Here is a 15,676-nt window from a genome sequence, read left to right as displayed (position 1 = left end):
GTCTACGCTCATGTCAGAAGAAGTTAACACACTTTTATGAAATAAAACATAAACCTTCAGAGGAAAAGAACATAGTTAGTATTCCACCTCTGCTAAGAAAATTTCCTGAGGGAAACCCTGATCAAATGAGCATGTGTGAGGCGAGGCAAACTATATTTGTACAGCAGCTTTCAAACAAAAGGCAGATCCCAGAGCACTACAAACGGCTTTGAGAATAAATTAAAAAGTCAATGAACAAGAAAATGAAATACAAGATAACGTGAAAATAAATTGAATAAAAAGGTCAGAGACAAAAGAATAAAACTTGTGAGGTTTCTAAAACGTTGTAACGGGTAAATGTAGTTAGTGCAGTGGATGCAGAACTTATGGTTCTGTGCATATGTCTGTCTTTGAAGCTAATTCATGTACAATGACTTAGTATTGAAATAAAGAGTATGACAAAGGAGAAAAGTTTCAAGTCATTTCCTAACAATGCTGCCTTGCCCTAACTGAGACACAGATGTGTTGTGTTGCCTGCTTACATTGACAAGCTTTGTCTCTACAAGCAGTGAACCCAATCTGATTCACAGCTGCACGCTTGGTCAAACAGAGGAGCCGCAGTTTGTACAACTTTAGCAGAATGGAAAAATCACACCACAGCGTCGTCCAATATTCATCTTTTAAGTGTTTTCAAAAATAACGGTGACAGTAAAAAGGAGAGAGCAACATTACTAACCATTTCAGAGGACACAAAATTGCTCAATTCAACTGGAGTTCAAAAACAAATTTATATTTTGGAGAGGAGTGGTGCATCTCCCTGGAATAACAACATCTTGCATTTCTATTTGATGTTTTTTCAACAGAAGACAGCTTTCATACAATTTTATAACTAAACCGCAGTTTTAGATAGTTTTGCTATACAGCTACAAGAAACTTGGGCTCATGGTGTCGTATACTTTTTTCTCACCGATAAAGTAAATGTATGATATCCTTAGGATACAAACTTTATTATCAAACACAGTTGCTTGTCATAAAATGTGTCCTTTTCTTCTATTATTAACCGTTTCTGTTTTGTTTTGGATTGGAATGTACCCTGAGGCAATCATTCATTACGTTAGGCAGTACCCTACGCATAGGAAGAGGGGAAGAACATGTTTGATGTGACAGCATTTAATTAATTTCAACTGTTTTCCTGACTCTACAGGGAATATAGAATTATGTTTACACTTTTTGTTTTGTTGTTTTATACCCATAGAAAAGCTGTAGTCATTATTTTGCTTTGATTTATTTTTTAAACCATTTAATATTGATTGAAAATGGATGGCTGGTTTGTTTATCTTTATAACTGACTAGTTACTTCCTCGCATGCAGATGCACACCGTAATGCATATTGGTCATCGGTCAAGTCTTCATACTATATTCAAATACACCTTTCTAACAGAAGTCACACCTCTAGGGTGTCAACAAATTGAGAGTGAAAGTGTCCCGGAAAAGAAAAATCACTTACTATAATTTGAATGCATCTCATCAATCTCCTTCTCAGACTGATTCTTTGAGAAAACCAAGACCTGTAAGAGATTGGAATTGACAAAAACATGCACATTAGCATTAACCATCAATTGAATAGCAATGCTATTATTACACTTAGACTTTTATGCCCCGACGACTGACTTTTTCTTTTTCAAACTCTTCTTTAAAAAGATAGGGGTGTTTTACAGCTTGACATTATCCTGGTGCCTTATGCAGGTTAGGTTTAGACAAGTTCATATAATATCACAAAAAATACCACCCTCCAGTGATTCATGACTAAACAACAAAAGACAGAAATGCAGTTTGTTCCAAAGTTTGGTGTCTCAAACCTGTCCAGAATAAAAACCATCTTCTCAAATAAATTAATCAAGGATCTTTGATAATGTTATTGGTTTCATTCAGTTCAGTTTCTCCTCTATGAGTAAACCCTGTTCTCATCAATAAAGGATCTCTGAAACATCCCTGATGCTGTCGGAGTTACCTTGGAACTAGTCTGCTTGTCGTCCTGTACACAGGATACCTTTTGGAAGTGTAGCTGCAGGCTTCCGGTAAGCTAGCTGTGTCCTCTGAAGTGTTTTGAAGCGTTTTTATGTCCTTGCATTTGAATTTGATTGTCAAAATTGAATGCTCATTCGAATCAATTTTCGATTTAAAATCAAAATTGTGACACCTCTAATAAACACATGACAATATTAGAACTCTAATTGCAAAGAAATGTGAAATGTCAGCTTTGTTTAAGACAGCAATTAAAAGTTCTCAGATGTAGCTGGTGACACTGATTGCATTTCTTATTTCTGCCTCGCTCCCAACTTTTATGGCACATCATTGCCACCATCTGTCAAAACATTATTCTATAGTACCCACTCAGGTATAAAAGAAAACTCCACAGGGGGCTTTTAAGAAATACAGTGAAACATTTAAAGCTGTTTGACTTACAGGTTTGGTTTTCCCCTGCAGTTGATTCCTGATCTTCTCATTGGCCTCCAACTCTTTGGCAATTTCTTCCGCTGTTGACAGAGGAAAGAAAAATCTTAATAACTCAATTACGAGATACCAAATATCGCACATTACATGAATCGTAGTATTGAACACATAAGGACACTGTACAAAACTTAGGCATCCAGTAAAGACAAACACAACCTGTGAGATATCCTGCGTTCATACATCTTATATACTCATGCGTTATAAAAATAATAATAATAATAATAATAATACGATTCAGAACATTAAATTGACTCCTTGCTTGTTCATCTTTGGCTTCATGTGCACATTTGTTGGTACATTTACTCATATATACAGTATATATGAGATAGAGAGAGAGAGAGAGAGAGAGAGAGAGACATTGCTCTGACGTCTGTTACTAGGTGATATGAAACTCAGGGCCCTATATGGTGGAAACACACAGGGCTGCATGGCACAGGAGGTAGAGCGTGTCTTCCACTGATCACAGGGCTGTTGGTTCCACCTGTCAAGTGTCTTTGGGCAAGAGACTGAGCCCCAAATTGCTCCCCATGGTCAGATTCACATGGAAGGTTGCTGCAAACGGTGTGAGATTATGTGTGTGTGAAAGGTTGACTGGGTGGCAAAAACCTAATAAAAACCTTTGGATAAAGTGCAATATAAATGTAAGCACACATTATAGTGGGCAAGTCATCACAGTTTTTACATAGACTACATCATTGGGCTAATTGTGCACTTTGGTGGGTTTTTAATTATCAAATTTGTTTCATTCGCTCCAGTGACGCATGAACTTCATTAAAGCAGACATATTATGCTTATTTTAATTTAACTTTCAAGACCTTTTACAAAACCTGAAGGAAAGGAAAAAAAATGAAAAAGCATAAAAGGTCTCCTTTAAGTCAAAAGCACATTTTACATTAGCATACCTACTCACTCATGACTGCAAACACTAAAGGTCCAGTGTGTAGGATTAAGGGGGATCTATTGGCAGAAATGGAATATAATATTCATGTTTTCATTAATCAATAATCACCTGAAACTAAGAATCGTTGACGTTTGGTAATCTTATAATGAGTCTTATGAGTCTCTCCCATGAAGCCCACCATGTTGCACCATGTTTCTACAGTAGCCCAGACTGGACAAACCTTTGGTGTTTTTTCACTGCAACCATCAGGGAGGGTGACACTAGCGGTATTTTGTTGATTGCCATCTGCAACCACATCTCTAGATACCACTAAATCCTGCAAGGTACACCTTAAAATACAGTATCATTCTCATGGCATAATGGACCGAATGCCCTCACCTGATTTAGGGTTGAGGGAATCACACTGGGCGTTGTATATCTGGACGAAATCCCGATGTCTTTTGATCATCTGGTCTCGAGAACCCTGCACTGAGAGGTGGCACTCCTTCAGTCTCCTCTTCAGCTCCTGCATGGAGAGCAGGTTGTACACCAGCTTCCCCATTGGACGCCTCGCTGTGCCAAGGGAGCCGCAACTGACATATGGATTAGTTTAGTAATTGCCCGATAATGCTGGCTAATACCTGATGGGGGTCTGTGCTCGGCTGTAATTATCTTCTATGACCATACTAGATAAAAGCGTTGGACAACATAAGCAGAGAAGAATGATGGAAATGTTAGCTTAAGCAAACGTATCACAAAGCGGCCACAGTGGCTGAGCTCATGACTAAATTATATTATGGATGTGAATTGCTATTTGTCAGCACACACCTCTGATGATCCATAGTCCTCCTGTTAGACTCAAACAAGGCTGTCAAATCAAAGGTGCTCCCTGTGTCATATATTTGGTCTTGAATAAAAGACATTAAGTGTAAGTTATTATGCTTGGCAGCAAAAGAATCTCCCTCATGCAGGCTGGTTACATAAGGCAAGATTATTAAAACCTCTGCAATTCATCACTGTGACATCAAGGTCTACTGCATATTAAGATTTTGTAATACTAAACAAATATGACAAATCATTAACAGAACCTCATTACTGCTGCAAGGACCATTAATCACTGTGGAAAATGAACTTTCAAAGGCCATGGCACAAGGGTCATCTGAGGCCTGCTCAGTCGTCCTCTTGGATCCACACTTTTTTCCCCAAGATGGTTTTTCCTTACTCGAATTAAGGGTCTAAGGACTGCACTGTGCATTTTGTAAAGCCCACTGAGGCATTGTGATTTTGGGCTATATAAACAAAATTGATTAGATTTTTTTCTAATTATCTGCCCCATAAAGTTGTTGCCAACATTAATCTGTAGATATTACATTTTTAAAAAACGATTTAACATAAAAAATCTTATGAATATGACCTTTAAAAGCCACAGTGCTTTTAAGACTTTGGAGCCCACAAAGGTATTAGTGTAAAAAAGAAAACACAAAAACAAAGATTTATGCACACTGTTGCACCTCTCTACCAAATCTAATCTATGGATGATCTTTTAAGACTCTTAAACCTGTATCCCACTTTGCTAAAAAGCATTACAGATTGAGCCAACAACATGATTTACCTCCTCAAGCTTTCCTTCTTCTCTCCCCTGGTGAGACACGTGTCCAGATGCTTGTTGATGAACTGCTGTGGCACACTTACAGAACACACGGGGCACTCCACTGCAAAGAGATACACAAGCAGGTAATATTAATAGCTTGATTTAAAAAAATAGAAAGCGATTTCTTGGTGCTGAGTCACATCTCATTCCACTGTCAATCTAAACCACACCCCTTGCCGCGCTCAATTAGAAAGAGTTTATATAACATCACACCACAAAATATAACACGACAATGCTGGCATTTAGGATTTAATTGGAACAAATGAAGAGCTGATTATAAACAGCAACACCCACTGACCGATAGTAAAAGTCAATCACTGGTATGGTCTTCAAATAATCCTTTGCTTTAACTGCAGACGTTATCACTGGCTATTGCTGAAAGTATCATTTGTAAAGGTTTTTGGGACACAAGGAGAGGATCCTCACCAGCTTTTAATAGTGTGCTGCAGAGGCCAAAAAATTCACCTTTGATTACGGGCTTTAAGTCTTGCGGTGGTGATGAGCAATGTGCCGTCTGAGCTCCAGTGCTGATACTATGTGAGCCTGTGTCCTCCTGTTTAACTGACATCAAACTCTGGAAGGATGTCTCCTCCTCATCCATCGGCTCTTCTTTCACAGCCACTCGAAGTTGAGCTGTCTCTGAATGTAGGTCACCGTCATTTGCATTGTGGGTGCGTGCAGTCTGTGTTTCCCCCCGCTGAACGCACTGAGCAGCAGAACTGTCGTGCTGGGTTTCTTTAGTGGGAGATGTTTTAGGCCTCTTTTGGAAAAAATGACTCAAAACAGAGCTGTTACACTTCTGGCCCCTCTGTCTGGGAGTTTTGCATTTGACAGCTGAAGCTGGGGTCTTTGGCGAAATTGGAGGAGAGTCAAACGTTGCTTTTGACAACTGCTGTCTGGAAGACAAAGAAAGGAAAAGTGCATGCGAGTTAAAAAAACGTGTGCAGCATATAGACACAAACAACCATGCCCATTTTAAACTTTTAAATACATCCTGATACATAAAATCACATATTCTGCATCTCTCACAAAACAACAAAGTATAAAGTATGTCTGTATTTAAGTATATTCAGTAGTGTAACAGACATACTGAGCTCATTAAAAAGAGAAGAGCGGTATGTACCAATAACTTCTGTTGACAGTAAAGCGAGCCCTTTGACGTTCACGGCACCTGCTCAATTATCTCCTTTTCTACTGAGCGAGAAAAAGTAGACACTTTGGCCACAGTCTTGGAAATGTGGAAAGCAAACAAACTGCAGCTGGGCCATTACTTGGCAATAAAACGGAATCAATGAGGTGTGTGATGTTCTGCTTTCCATATTTAAAATGTATTTGTGCTCACTGTCCCCATTAGAGCAGGTACGCACACACACACACACACACACTTGCCAAAGGTAGATTGCACAAAGATCTAGAAGAAATATGCTCTCCCCACACTATTAATCCGTAACACTGAGTACAGCCAGGTATGACTATTACTGGTCACTTCTTTGCAACACACTATTTTTAAACATCCAAGCATGTGTGAGAAAGCACCTAAATCAACATGAGTTGCAAAGCAAAACGTTGCAGGTTTGATATATTAATTTATTTTACGTCTTCCCTGCTATAAATTTGCATATTATGGTTTACTTTTAATGATGACCGCACTGTTACCTAACTGCACTGATACTCAACACAACCTGGATAATTCAGATACACCATCGCCTTACACTATAGCCATTAGTTGTAACTTTCTGCCTCATTTGAGCAAACGGGTTTTACCATCACTTTCCTACGTCAGATGGTTCTAAATATAACTGTACCGCAGAAGTTTATTGGCTGTTGCTATAGACAACACCCAGAAGGGCAAGTAAGACTACATTTTTTTGGATTTAGCACACTTTGTGTTTAAAAATAGAAACTAACACTAAACCATGAGTTATTGCGTGGAGGAAAAACGTTTATGATGTCTGCTGCAAGACAATTTTGCTCCATCTTCTGAATGTGAATGTTTTATTTCTGTCACCTGTAAATTGTGGGGAATAGCAGGGTCTTTAAGATCACCAAAGTAATTAGATTTTAAGTGGCACTGCCAATGTTTAACATTATCTGCCTGGTACATAAAGCAACATTATGCAGAAATGGGCATTTTGTGCGATTTGCCTCCCCCACAGTTTCTGAGTGCAACACCACTGTCGTCAATACAAATCCCAGGTCTGTAACACTTTGTCAGACATAATGTAGGTGCTAACTACAAACAAAACTCATTACATCATAACAATGTTATGCGTTGAAAACTTGTATGTTGAAGTATACATGTATGTAACGCTGTGATCCTACCCTCTCACTGAAGTTAGATAGTGCAGAAACAAGTGATAGCTGCGACAGAGACACCATTCACCCCATTACAAGACACTGTACCATCAACATGATTTTTAAGTTGTTAAAAGTTACATAATGTTGCTTTAAAGACTTGGAAGTTAATGGAAATACAGAACAAGTTAACAATTTCAAGGATAAGAAGTAACTGAGTTGCCTCATCACAGCATTGGCACCTAAACATAAAACATATTCTACAACTCCTCTTCAAAAATAAAAATCAGGACATTTTGTTTGAAGTCTCACTGATGTTTCAGGTCTAGACCTGCAATGACCAAAGGAGCCAAAAGCAGATCAATACCATCTACTTTAAATGCACCCAGTAATTGAATTATAACTGCCCTATCATACTGATTGCCTCTACGACATGAAGGATGACCTTTACGATTTAGAACTGGGTGTTGAGTGCAAGAATAGCTTCTGCTGAACTTTAAAAGCCAGATGTTCCATCCATCCATCCATCCATCCATTATCTGCGCTTATCCGGGGCCGGGTCGCGGGGGCAGCTGCCTGAGCAGTGATACCCAGACTTCCCTCTCCCCGGACACTTCCTCCAGCTCCTCCGGGAGGATCCCAAGGCGTTCCCAGGTCAGCCGGGTGACATAGTCACTCCAGCGTGTCCTGGGTCTTCCTCGGGGTCTCTTCCTCCCGGTGGGGCATGCCTGGAACACCTCCCGAGGGAGGCGTCCAGGGGGCATCCGATACAGATGCCCGAGCCACCTCAGCTGACTCCTCTCGATGTGGAGGAGCAGCGGTTCTACTCCGAGCTCCTCCCGCGTGACAGAGCTCCTCACCCTATCTCTAAGGGAGCGCCCTGCCACCCTGCGGAGGAAACTCATTTCGGCCGCTTGTATCCGGGATCTTATTCTTTCGGTCATGACCCAAAGTTCATGACCATAGGTGAGGGTAGGAACGTAGACTGACCGGTAAATCGAGAGCTTCGCCTTTCGGCTCAGCTCTCTCTTCACCACGACAGACCGATACAACGACCGCATTACTGCGGCCGCCGCACCGATCCGCCTGTCAATCTCACGCTCCATCCTTCCCTCACTCGTGAACAAGACCCCGAGATACTTAAACTCCTCCACTTGAGGCAGGAACTTTCCCCCAACCTGGAGGGAACAAGCCACCTTTTTCCGGTCGAGAACCATGGCCTCAGACTTGGAGGTGCTGATTCTCATCCCAACTGCTTCACACTCGGCTGCAAACCGCCCCAGAACATGCTGGAGGTCCCGGCTCGAAGGAGCCAACAAGACAACATCATCTGCGAAAAGCAGGGATGAAATCCGGTGGCTCCCGAGCCAGATCCCCTCCGGCCCATGACTGCGCCTAGAAATTCTGTCCATAAAAATAATGAACAGAACCGGTGACAAAGGGCAGCCCTGCCGGAGTCCAACATGTACTGGAAACAGGTCTGACTTACTGCCGGCAATGCGAACCAAGCTCCTGCTCCGGTCGTACAGGGACCGTACAGCCCTTAGTAGAGGGCCCTCGACCCCGTACTCCCGAAGCACCCCCCACAGAATGCCACGAGGGACACGGTCGAATGCCTTCTCCAAGTCCACAAAACACATGTGGACTGGTTGGGCAAACTCCCATGAACCCTCCAGCACCCTGCTGAGGGTATAGAGCTGGTCCAGTGTTCCACGGCCAGGACGAAAACCGCATTGTTCCTCCTGAATCCGAGGTTCGACTATCGGCCGAATTCTCCAGATGTTAGAGACCTTAAACACAGGCAGATGTTTGCTGACCGACACTCCTTTGGACGCCCTTTGTGACACACCAGTTCATAATATGATTATTTGGAACAACCTTCTGACGGTAAACAATATCTCGATAATTACTCAACCCTAAAATGGAATTCAAACATTGAGTACTTCAATGAGAATAAGTAAAGTATGTCAAAACATGTTTTAGCTTGTTGCATTTAAAACACATGAAAAATGAAATGCATAAAAATGAATGGAGTAGGCTACAAAAATGCCATAGAATACAGAAAGACAAACATGCTAAGTTGCACCATGTCCACAACAGCAGAAGGGCACTGTGCCCCTGGAGATTAAATAATAATAGCACAAGCTTACTGGGTGTGAGGAGAGACTAAGAGGTAGGTTGTTACTATGAAAAGATAAATGTGGGGCACTGCCATAACAGCTAACAGTTTGCTAGAAAAATAGGCCTCAGGTTTAATGGCAGTAAATTAGTGCAATCAGCCAACAGCTACCCACTGAGTGCAATGTTTTCCACAAAGTTTCACAGTGAGAAATAAAAGAAGCAATCCACAAACACAACAGCAGAATACATAGCAACCACATGGACAGATGCTTAAGTAATTCAATTCTCTCTCCTCTATGAGGATGTACATGTTTTCCCACAGGCACAAAATTAAAATCTACGACAGAAATAGTCTTTAAATTTAATATATTTATTATTTTGCAGCAAATTAACTAATCCAAGACTAAATTGTTTGAGACAAGTCTATTCTTAGATAACAACAACACTTTATGACTAAGTTACCTATCAAAGAATCACAGTTTTCAGACGCTACCCGCTAGACAACAGGAAATTAAAAACCGGTGGAAAGAGCAGCTGCTTGAGCCACTCATTCATAACAGTGATGACAATCAGAGGGTCTACGGTTAGAAGGGAGACCTTTCACAGTATTGATAACATTGAGGTGATTGATGAAAGTGAGAAACATCACAGCTTATTGACTCATAGCAACACTCAGACCATTAAATCGACATTAGCCAGGGCACTGAAGAAACTACTCTGATCATTTTTTAATTTAGACAAACCGACTGATGAACAGAAAATGAGTCATGTTACTTTAGCAGGCTTATGTTGATCCTCAGATATAAAAACAGAGATCCCTCATAAGATAAGATTATTTGATTCATCAATGAATCTGCTGATTATTTTCACAAATAATTGATTAATTGTTTAGACTATAAAATGTTAAGAAAAAATGCTCATCACAATTGCCCAGAGCCCAAAGTGATGTCTACAAACTGCTTATTTTGTCCAACCAACAGTCCAAACCCCAAAGACTCTTTAATATGATAAATGCGATGCGACACAGCAAATCCTTACATGTATGAGTATGAATTTGACAGGTGGCCAATTCGTACATATTGCACCTTTAATTTTCTTTTGATTGCAGCTCTCTACTCATCAGACTCTGTTCCTATACCAATCTCTACTTCTGACATAGCAAGAGTTTTGCATTGTTATTTCTTCACTGAAACAAATAAAAGACTGACAGATATACAGAGAGGGGATTACATGCTAAGAAAGAGGTTACGGCCCTAAACCAGAAGGAAGCTGGGGTGACCGACTGTATCTTGATATTGTTAATTCCAGTTTATTTTTCTTGACAGAACAATTGCGACACTGCAGGACAAAAAAATATCAGTCTGCTTAGGACAATCAGTGAGCGAAAGCATTTAGCTGGCTGTACCCCTGTGGGCAGTGCTACCAACAACAAGACACTCCATGAAAAGGAAATGTTTTCGAACGCTGAGATGGGTGTCACTGGAGGAAAAAAAAAAACACTTAAGTACCGAGACATATCCTTTAGACAAGATCTGCACACCGCTCCCTGTGCCTACATCCTGCTGTAATGAAAAAAAACATCAGGCCTAAAGCTACACAACACACACAAATATGCAATACAAAGAGAACCTTGCGTGACCTCAGATGATGAAAACAAAATCCCCATTTGATTTGCAGAAAATCCTTAAATCAGAAGCCTATTAGTGGGAGGCAATTAGAAGTGTTTCTCTAAAGCTGGTAATTTGAAGTAAACTGAAGTCGGTTCCCTTGTGGACATGAAAGTGTAATCCTGTCAATAACGACAGGATCCCGTGAAATTACCACAATAATTGTTTTTCTCTTCCGTAACGAAACAAATAGGAGAGATGCTCCGTTGACACTACTGTCGTCATAACAAACAGGTTGCACCTGGATTGTAAAGTAAGTCTTACTTCATGAACTGCCATTTTTTATTATTCTGTTGGTCTATCTCTGAGGGCAAAATAAGTTGAAATAATTACACTAAATACAAAAGCCATTACATGGTGCGGGTGGCTGTAGGAAAAGGCTTAGATACTTGTTCAATTGATTACTGAATTGTTTTTCCCCCCGATGAAAAGCGCACTTAGGTCATATAAAAGGACAGTTCTGATACTTTATAGACACGAGCCAGTTTACCTGTTACTATTTATAATGTGTTGTGCGTTACCTTGCAGCTCGAAAGTTTACAACCAAGTCATCTAACAAACGGTTGTTTCTTAGATCTTGTTCCGTTGCTTGCTAAAAGAAAAAGGAGAAGCAAGATGTGAATGAAACCTGTGTCCTTTATCAAATGTATGCAATTATTTCCAGGTGATGACCTGCAATTGAGTCATCTTTAATGAGGTAATGACCCTGATGATTATGCAAATGCACTCGCAGGCATAATTATGCATTCAAGTCGAGTTCATACTTACTGTATTGCAAACTGGACACTGCAACTTGTAGGAAAAGAATTTTCTGATGCACAATGAGCAAACTGTAAAATAAAAATGCAAACAAAGATCATGAAGTTGTTGTTGATGACGATGTCTGTTAGCAAACAGGCAGATCAGTTCCTTTCTTTAATTCAAATTATTAGTGTGACAGGATGTTTTCTTTAGAGCACGACAGGCTTCAGTCCACATATGAGGAGGGGCTAGTGTGGCTCATTCGAGTAGCAGCCTAGTGAGTGACTATACAGAACACAAAGGAAAATTCAGAAGCCAAATAAGCCTACAGAGTCTACAGACAAAAATAGATGCAGGCAAAGATGCATCCACCTAAAATAAACTTGCTTTAACTTGAGAAGGGGAACCCATTCATTGTTATTATTGCAGGGACAACAGCAGATCCAGAGGGACAGAAAGTTACGTTGACTACAGTATGGTTCTCTTGCTCATGGTGATATCAGTGCTTACACATGTTACATTTCCATAATACATAATAATACACTCATACATAATACACATACAGGAAGACAAGACATCAGTTATCATCAACACTTACTGCTATGAAATTTGTTTGAGCACGCACCATAGCTGCTCAACTTGTTACTTACAGTTGTGAGAGCATTTAGTCATCATTGAGATGTTGAGGAAGTCGAAGCAAATGGGACATCGCAGCAGGGTATCAACATTCTGTCGATGCAAGAAACAACAGTGGTTAAGATAATAGTTTTAAAACAACAAGGTTCTAACAGGTACAAAAACTGTAGAAAATTAAGTAGCCTAGTAATAATATCTTTTACTAGAGTCCGACCGATATATCAGTTGGCCGATATTGGTATTGTGTATATGTTGTCCAATAAGTGTAGATATGAAGACTCTTTTTTTGAAGAGATTATAATGCAGAAAAACAGTTGCTTGGTACAATGAGTAATTAATAAATCCCATGATAGTTTCAATGCACTGATGTCACTTTAGACAATATGGTTTATTGTTTGACTTCAAAATATCCTGCCTCTGTTACGTACAGTGTGTCACAAATGAAAAAATAAATGTGTGCATATCCTCTGATATATCAATATTGGAATTTTTTACTTTCTTATATTGGTATCAGCCCCAAAAATGAAATTGATCAGGGTCTTTATTTTGCATCCATTTAAAAAAAAGGAAATTGGCAGGAAATTATAGACCATGAACAATTTCTATACTGGTCAAACTAAGCTGGTCAAAACATTCTTACTGTAATAGAGTGACGTTAGCTGCATTTTGACATCAATCATTGTACTCAAATATGTATATATTCAGGGTCGACTGATATGACTTTTTCAGGGCCGGTACAGATTATTAGAAATCATGGAGACTGAAAACCGATATTTGGGACCGATATTCATTTGCAGTAATAACAAAACTCTTTGTGTCAAAATTTCGAAAAACCAGTGATGAAATAAATTAAGTACAATTTACTTTATTTGAGTATTGCCATTTTTTTCTGCCACTTTAAATTTCCTCTCCACTCCATTTACTTTATGCATTGAGTTACTAGTTACTTTGCCGATTCTGATTATTCAGTGTTTATAGGCTATTAATTGTGACGTGTAACCAATCAGATAGTGTTTTGGGCAGGACATAGTGTGAGAGGACGTTATATAGGGCCAAAGTCGCACATTTTAAAAGTATTTCATGTTATCTGCAAGCCAGATATACAGATACTGATGAGTGGAAAATGCTGAATATCGGCCCCAATAATCGGCCTACCCCTAGTATCAAAATGCAGCTACACAAAACCTTCATGAGTTGGTGATCTACTTTAGGACCCTGGCAGAGAGTCTCAAACACATTCCTACAGATGGACACTACTTACCTAATCAACTAAGGTAGCTTAGTTAACTTACATGCCTTCTCATTTAGTCACGTCTTTATGATGTGTTCACTGTCATGATACATGTTGTAACTTACAACATCCCGAAATAAGCTACAGTCCCCTGATGTGACTCCTAGCTAGCGAGAGGTGCGTTCAGGTGCATTGTTTTGATAGGGGGACATCATCAGTACGTTTCAGGCTGTTTCGTTTAACGTACGTTGATTTACGTCTGTCAGAGTTGACTGTAACGTAACGTTGTTACTTAACCTAGTTACCTCATTAGCATAGTTACACCACAGATATGTGTGTTGCTTTGCAGCTGTTTCATGTTACTTAAGCAGCTTTCAAGTCATCAGTCGACTGTATTTAAACGAACTGGATTTATAACATTAAGGTGCATGTTTCGCGTTAGATGTGTAACGTTACTCGTTAGTTAACGTTGGGGAGTACTCTCCTGTTGGGCTGTTTATGTTTTCCTTTAACGCTAGCTTAGAGAGCTAACATCGTTTCTTATCGTTTGCAAAAACATTCCAGGATCACATAACTTACTTTCAGACTTGCAAGACCGGGTGGTAAATCCGCTTCCATCTGAAGGGCCATGTCTCGTAATCATGAAGAGGATAATACAGATAGAAATCAAACTTTTAGTGACAGTGATCAAACAGCAGCCAAAGTCCCGCTCGAAAGGAGGCTGGACGCTTCTTACGTCATTTGACGACTTCCGCTCAGATTTGTGTCGCCGCGCTGAGGATGTTTGACTGCAGCACAAATCACTGATCACCTGCTGATTTCTCAGATGTGATTTTGTTGGAATATTTTTGCTTTTATTTATTTAAAAAAATATATAAATTACAGAGATATGTGATATTTGAGTTTAACTAATTTCAATAGATTTGTTAAAAGATGCTTGATGTACTGGATTAAATTTCTACGAAATGGAAAAACAAAACCCTTTCGTCAGTTAACGTATTCTATTAAACAGATATTTAGTGCAGCACAATAACATTTAAATAGGCCTATGTGTCCTTCATGTCCTGAGCCTGTGCCCGTTCCCATTTCCACAGTCTCGTGATTCCTCTGATGATCATAAATAACAGCAAATGAAACCATCAGCTGATCGGAGCTGGTCAGCTCTGGAGGAGAGGCTGCAGAGTCAGACCTTCTGGAGGAAAAAATAGTTTTATTCATGTCACGTTAAGTCACACTTTGGCATCCCTTCCTCCCCTTTATCCTGGAAATAATAGAGACAGGCGACTGAATGAAACCATACTTTGAGTAAACTTGATTTCTCTGGGTTTGAAAATTGTTGAAAACATTTGAGATAATGTACACAACTCAACAAAATATATGATAAAATAACAAATAACAAAGTCGTTTTTAGACATTTTGATACAGAATTCTTACCTATTAAATCTTTAATGGTGAATACTGACAGTGAGTCATTGTTGAACAACTTGAATGATAATTCATTGTTGCTCAAAGGGAGTACAAACCACACAGACAAGCTTCAATGAAGCATTACGCTGAAGCATCCAAAAGCCATAAACGCCCTTGTAAAGACTATATTTTTTACACAACTAAAGGGAACTAAGTTGAATGAGGGAAAGTTGGCATAACATGAGACTTCACCAGATATCCCTTTTATTATCCAAGTCAGATCCTCAAAATTTAAACTCTATTAAATCAAACCATGACTCCAACCAGGAAATCTGAGAGTGGAAAATGGATATTCCATAACAACTGGCTTACTTGTGGTGCATCTACTGTGACGGCCTTGCTACTCTTCATTTCATCTGATAGATAGAAACAAGTGGTTCAAGATGACAAGTGTAAGTGTGAAAAATATGGTACGACCAGTTCCAAGCTTATCATCAGAAAAATATTATCATATTATATAATGTTATACCTTTGTAGTGTCACTAAATCACTAA

General features: G+C 39.6%; 1 protein-coding gene across 2 annotated transcripts in view; it reads right to left on the bottom strand.

Moving 5' to 3' along the window:
• Positions 1-14,423, bottom strand: part of rad18 (RAD18 E3 ubiquitin protein ligase) — a 42,780-nt gene extending 28,357 nt beyond the window's left edge. For both annotated transcript variants that reach the window (XM_073469159.1, XM_073469160.1), the window contains exons 1-9: positions 14,295-14,423; positions 12,499-12,577; positions 11,876-11,937; positions 11,629-11,699; positions 5,490-5,920; positions 4,986-5,085; positions 3,773-3,966; positions 2,446-2,516; positions 1,487-1,547 (exon numbers count right to left, since the gene is read on the bottom strand). In XM_073469159.1, the coding sequence (XP_073325260.1) occupies positions 1,487-1,547; positions 2,446-2,516; positions 3,773-3,966; positions 4,986-5,085; positions 5,490-5,920; positions 11,629-11,699; positions 11,876-11,937; positions 12,499-12,577; positions 14,295-14,345 (1,120 nt within the window). In that variant the 5' untranslated portion in view covers positions 14,346-14,423. The remainder of the gene's footprint in view (positions 1-1,486; positions 1,548-2,445; positions 2,517-3,772; positions 3,967-4,985; positions 5,086-5,489; positions 5,921-11,628; positions 11,700-11,875; positions 11,938-12,498; positions 12,578-14,294) is intronic.
• Between the last annotated feature and the right edge of the window lie 1,253 nt (positions 14,424-15,676).

The sequence above is a fragment of the Pagrus major genome, chromosome 6 (assembly GCF_040436345.1).
Source record: "Pagrus major chromosome 6, Pma_NU_1.0".
Classification (NCBI taxonomy): domain Eukaryota; kingdom Metazoa; phylum Chordata; class Actinopteri; order Spariformes; family Sparidae; genus Pagrus; species Pagrus major.
The sequence above is the reverse complement of the archived record's forward strand: the minus strand, read 5'-3'. Positions and strand labels throughout refer to the sequence as shown.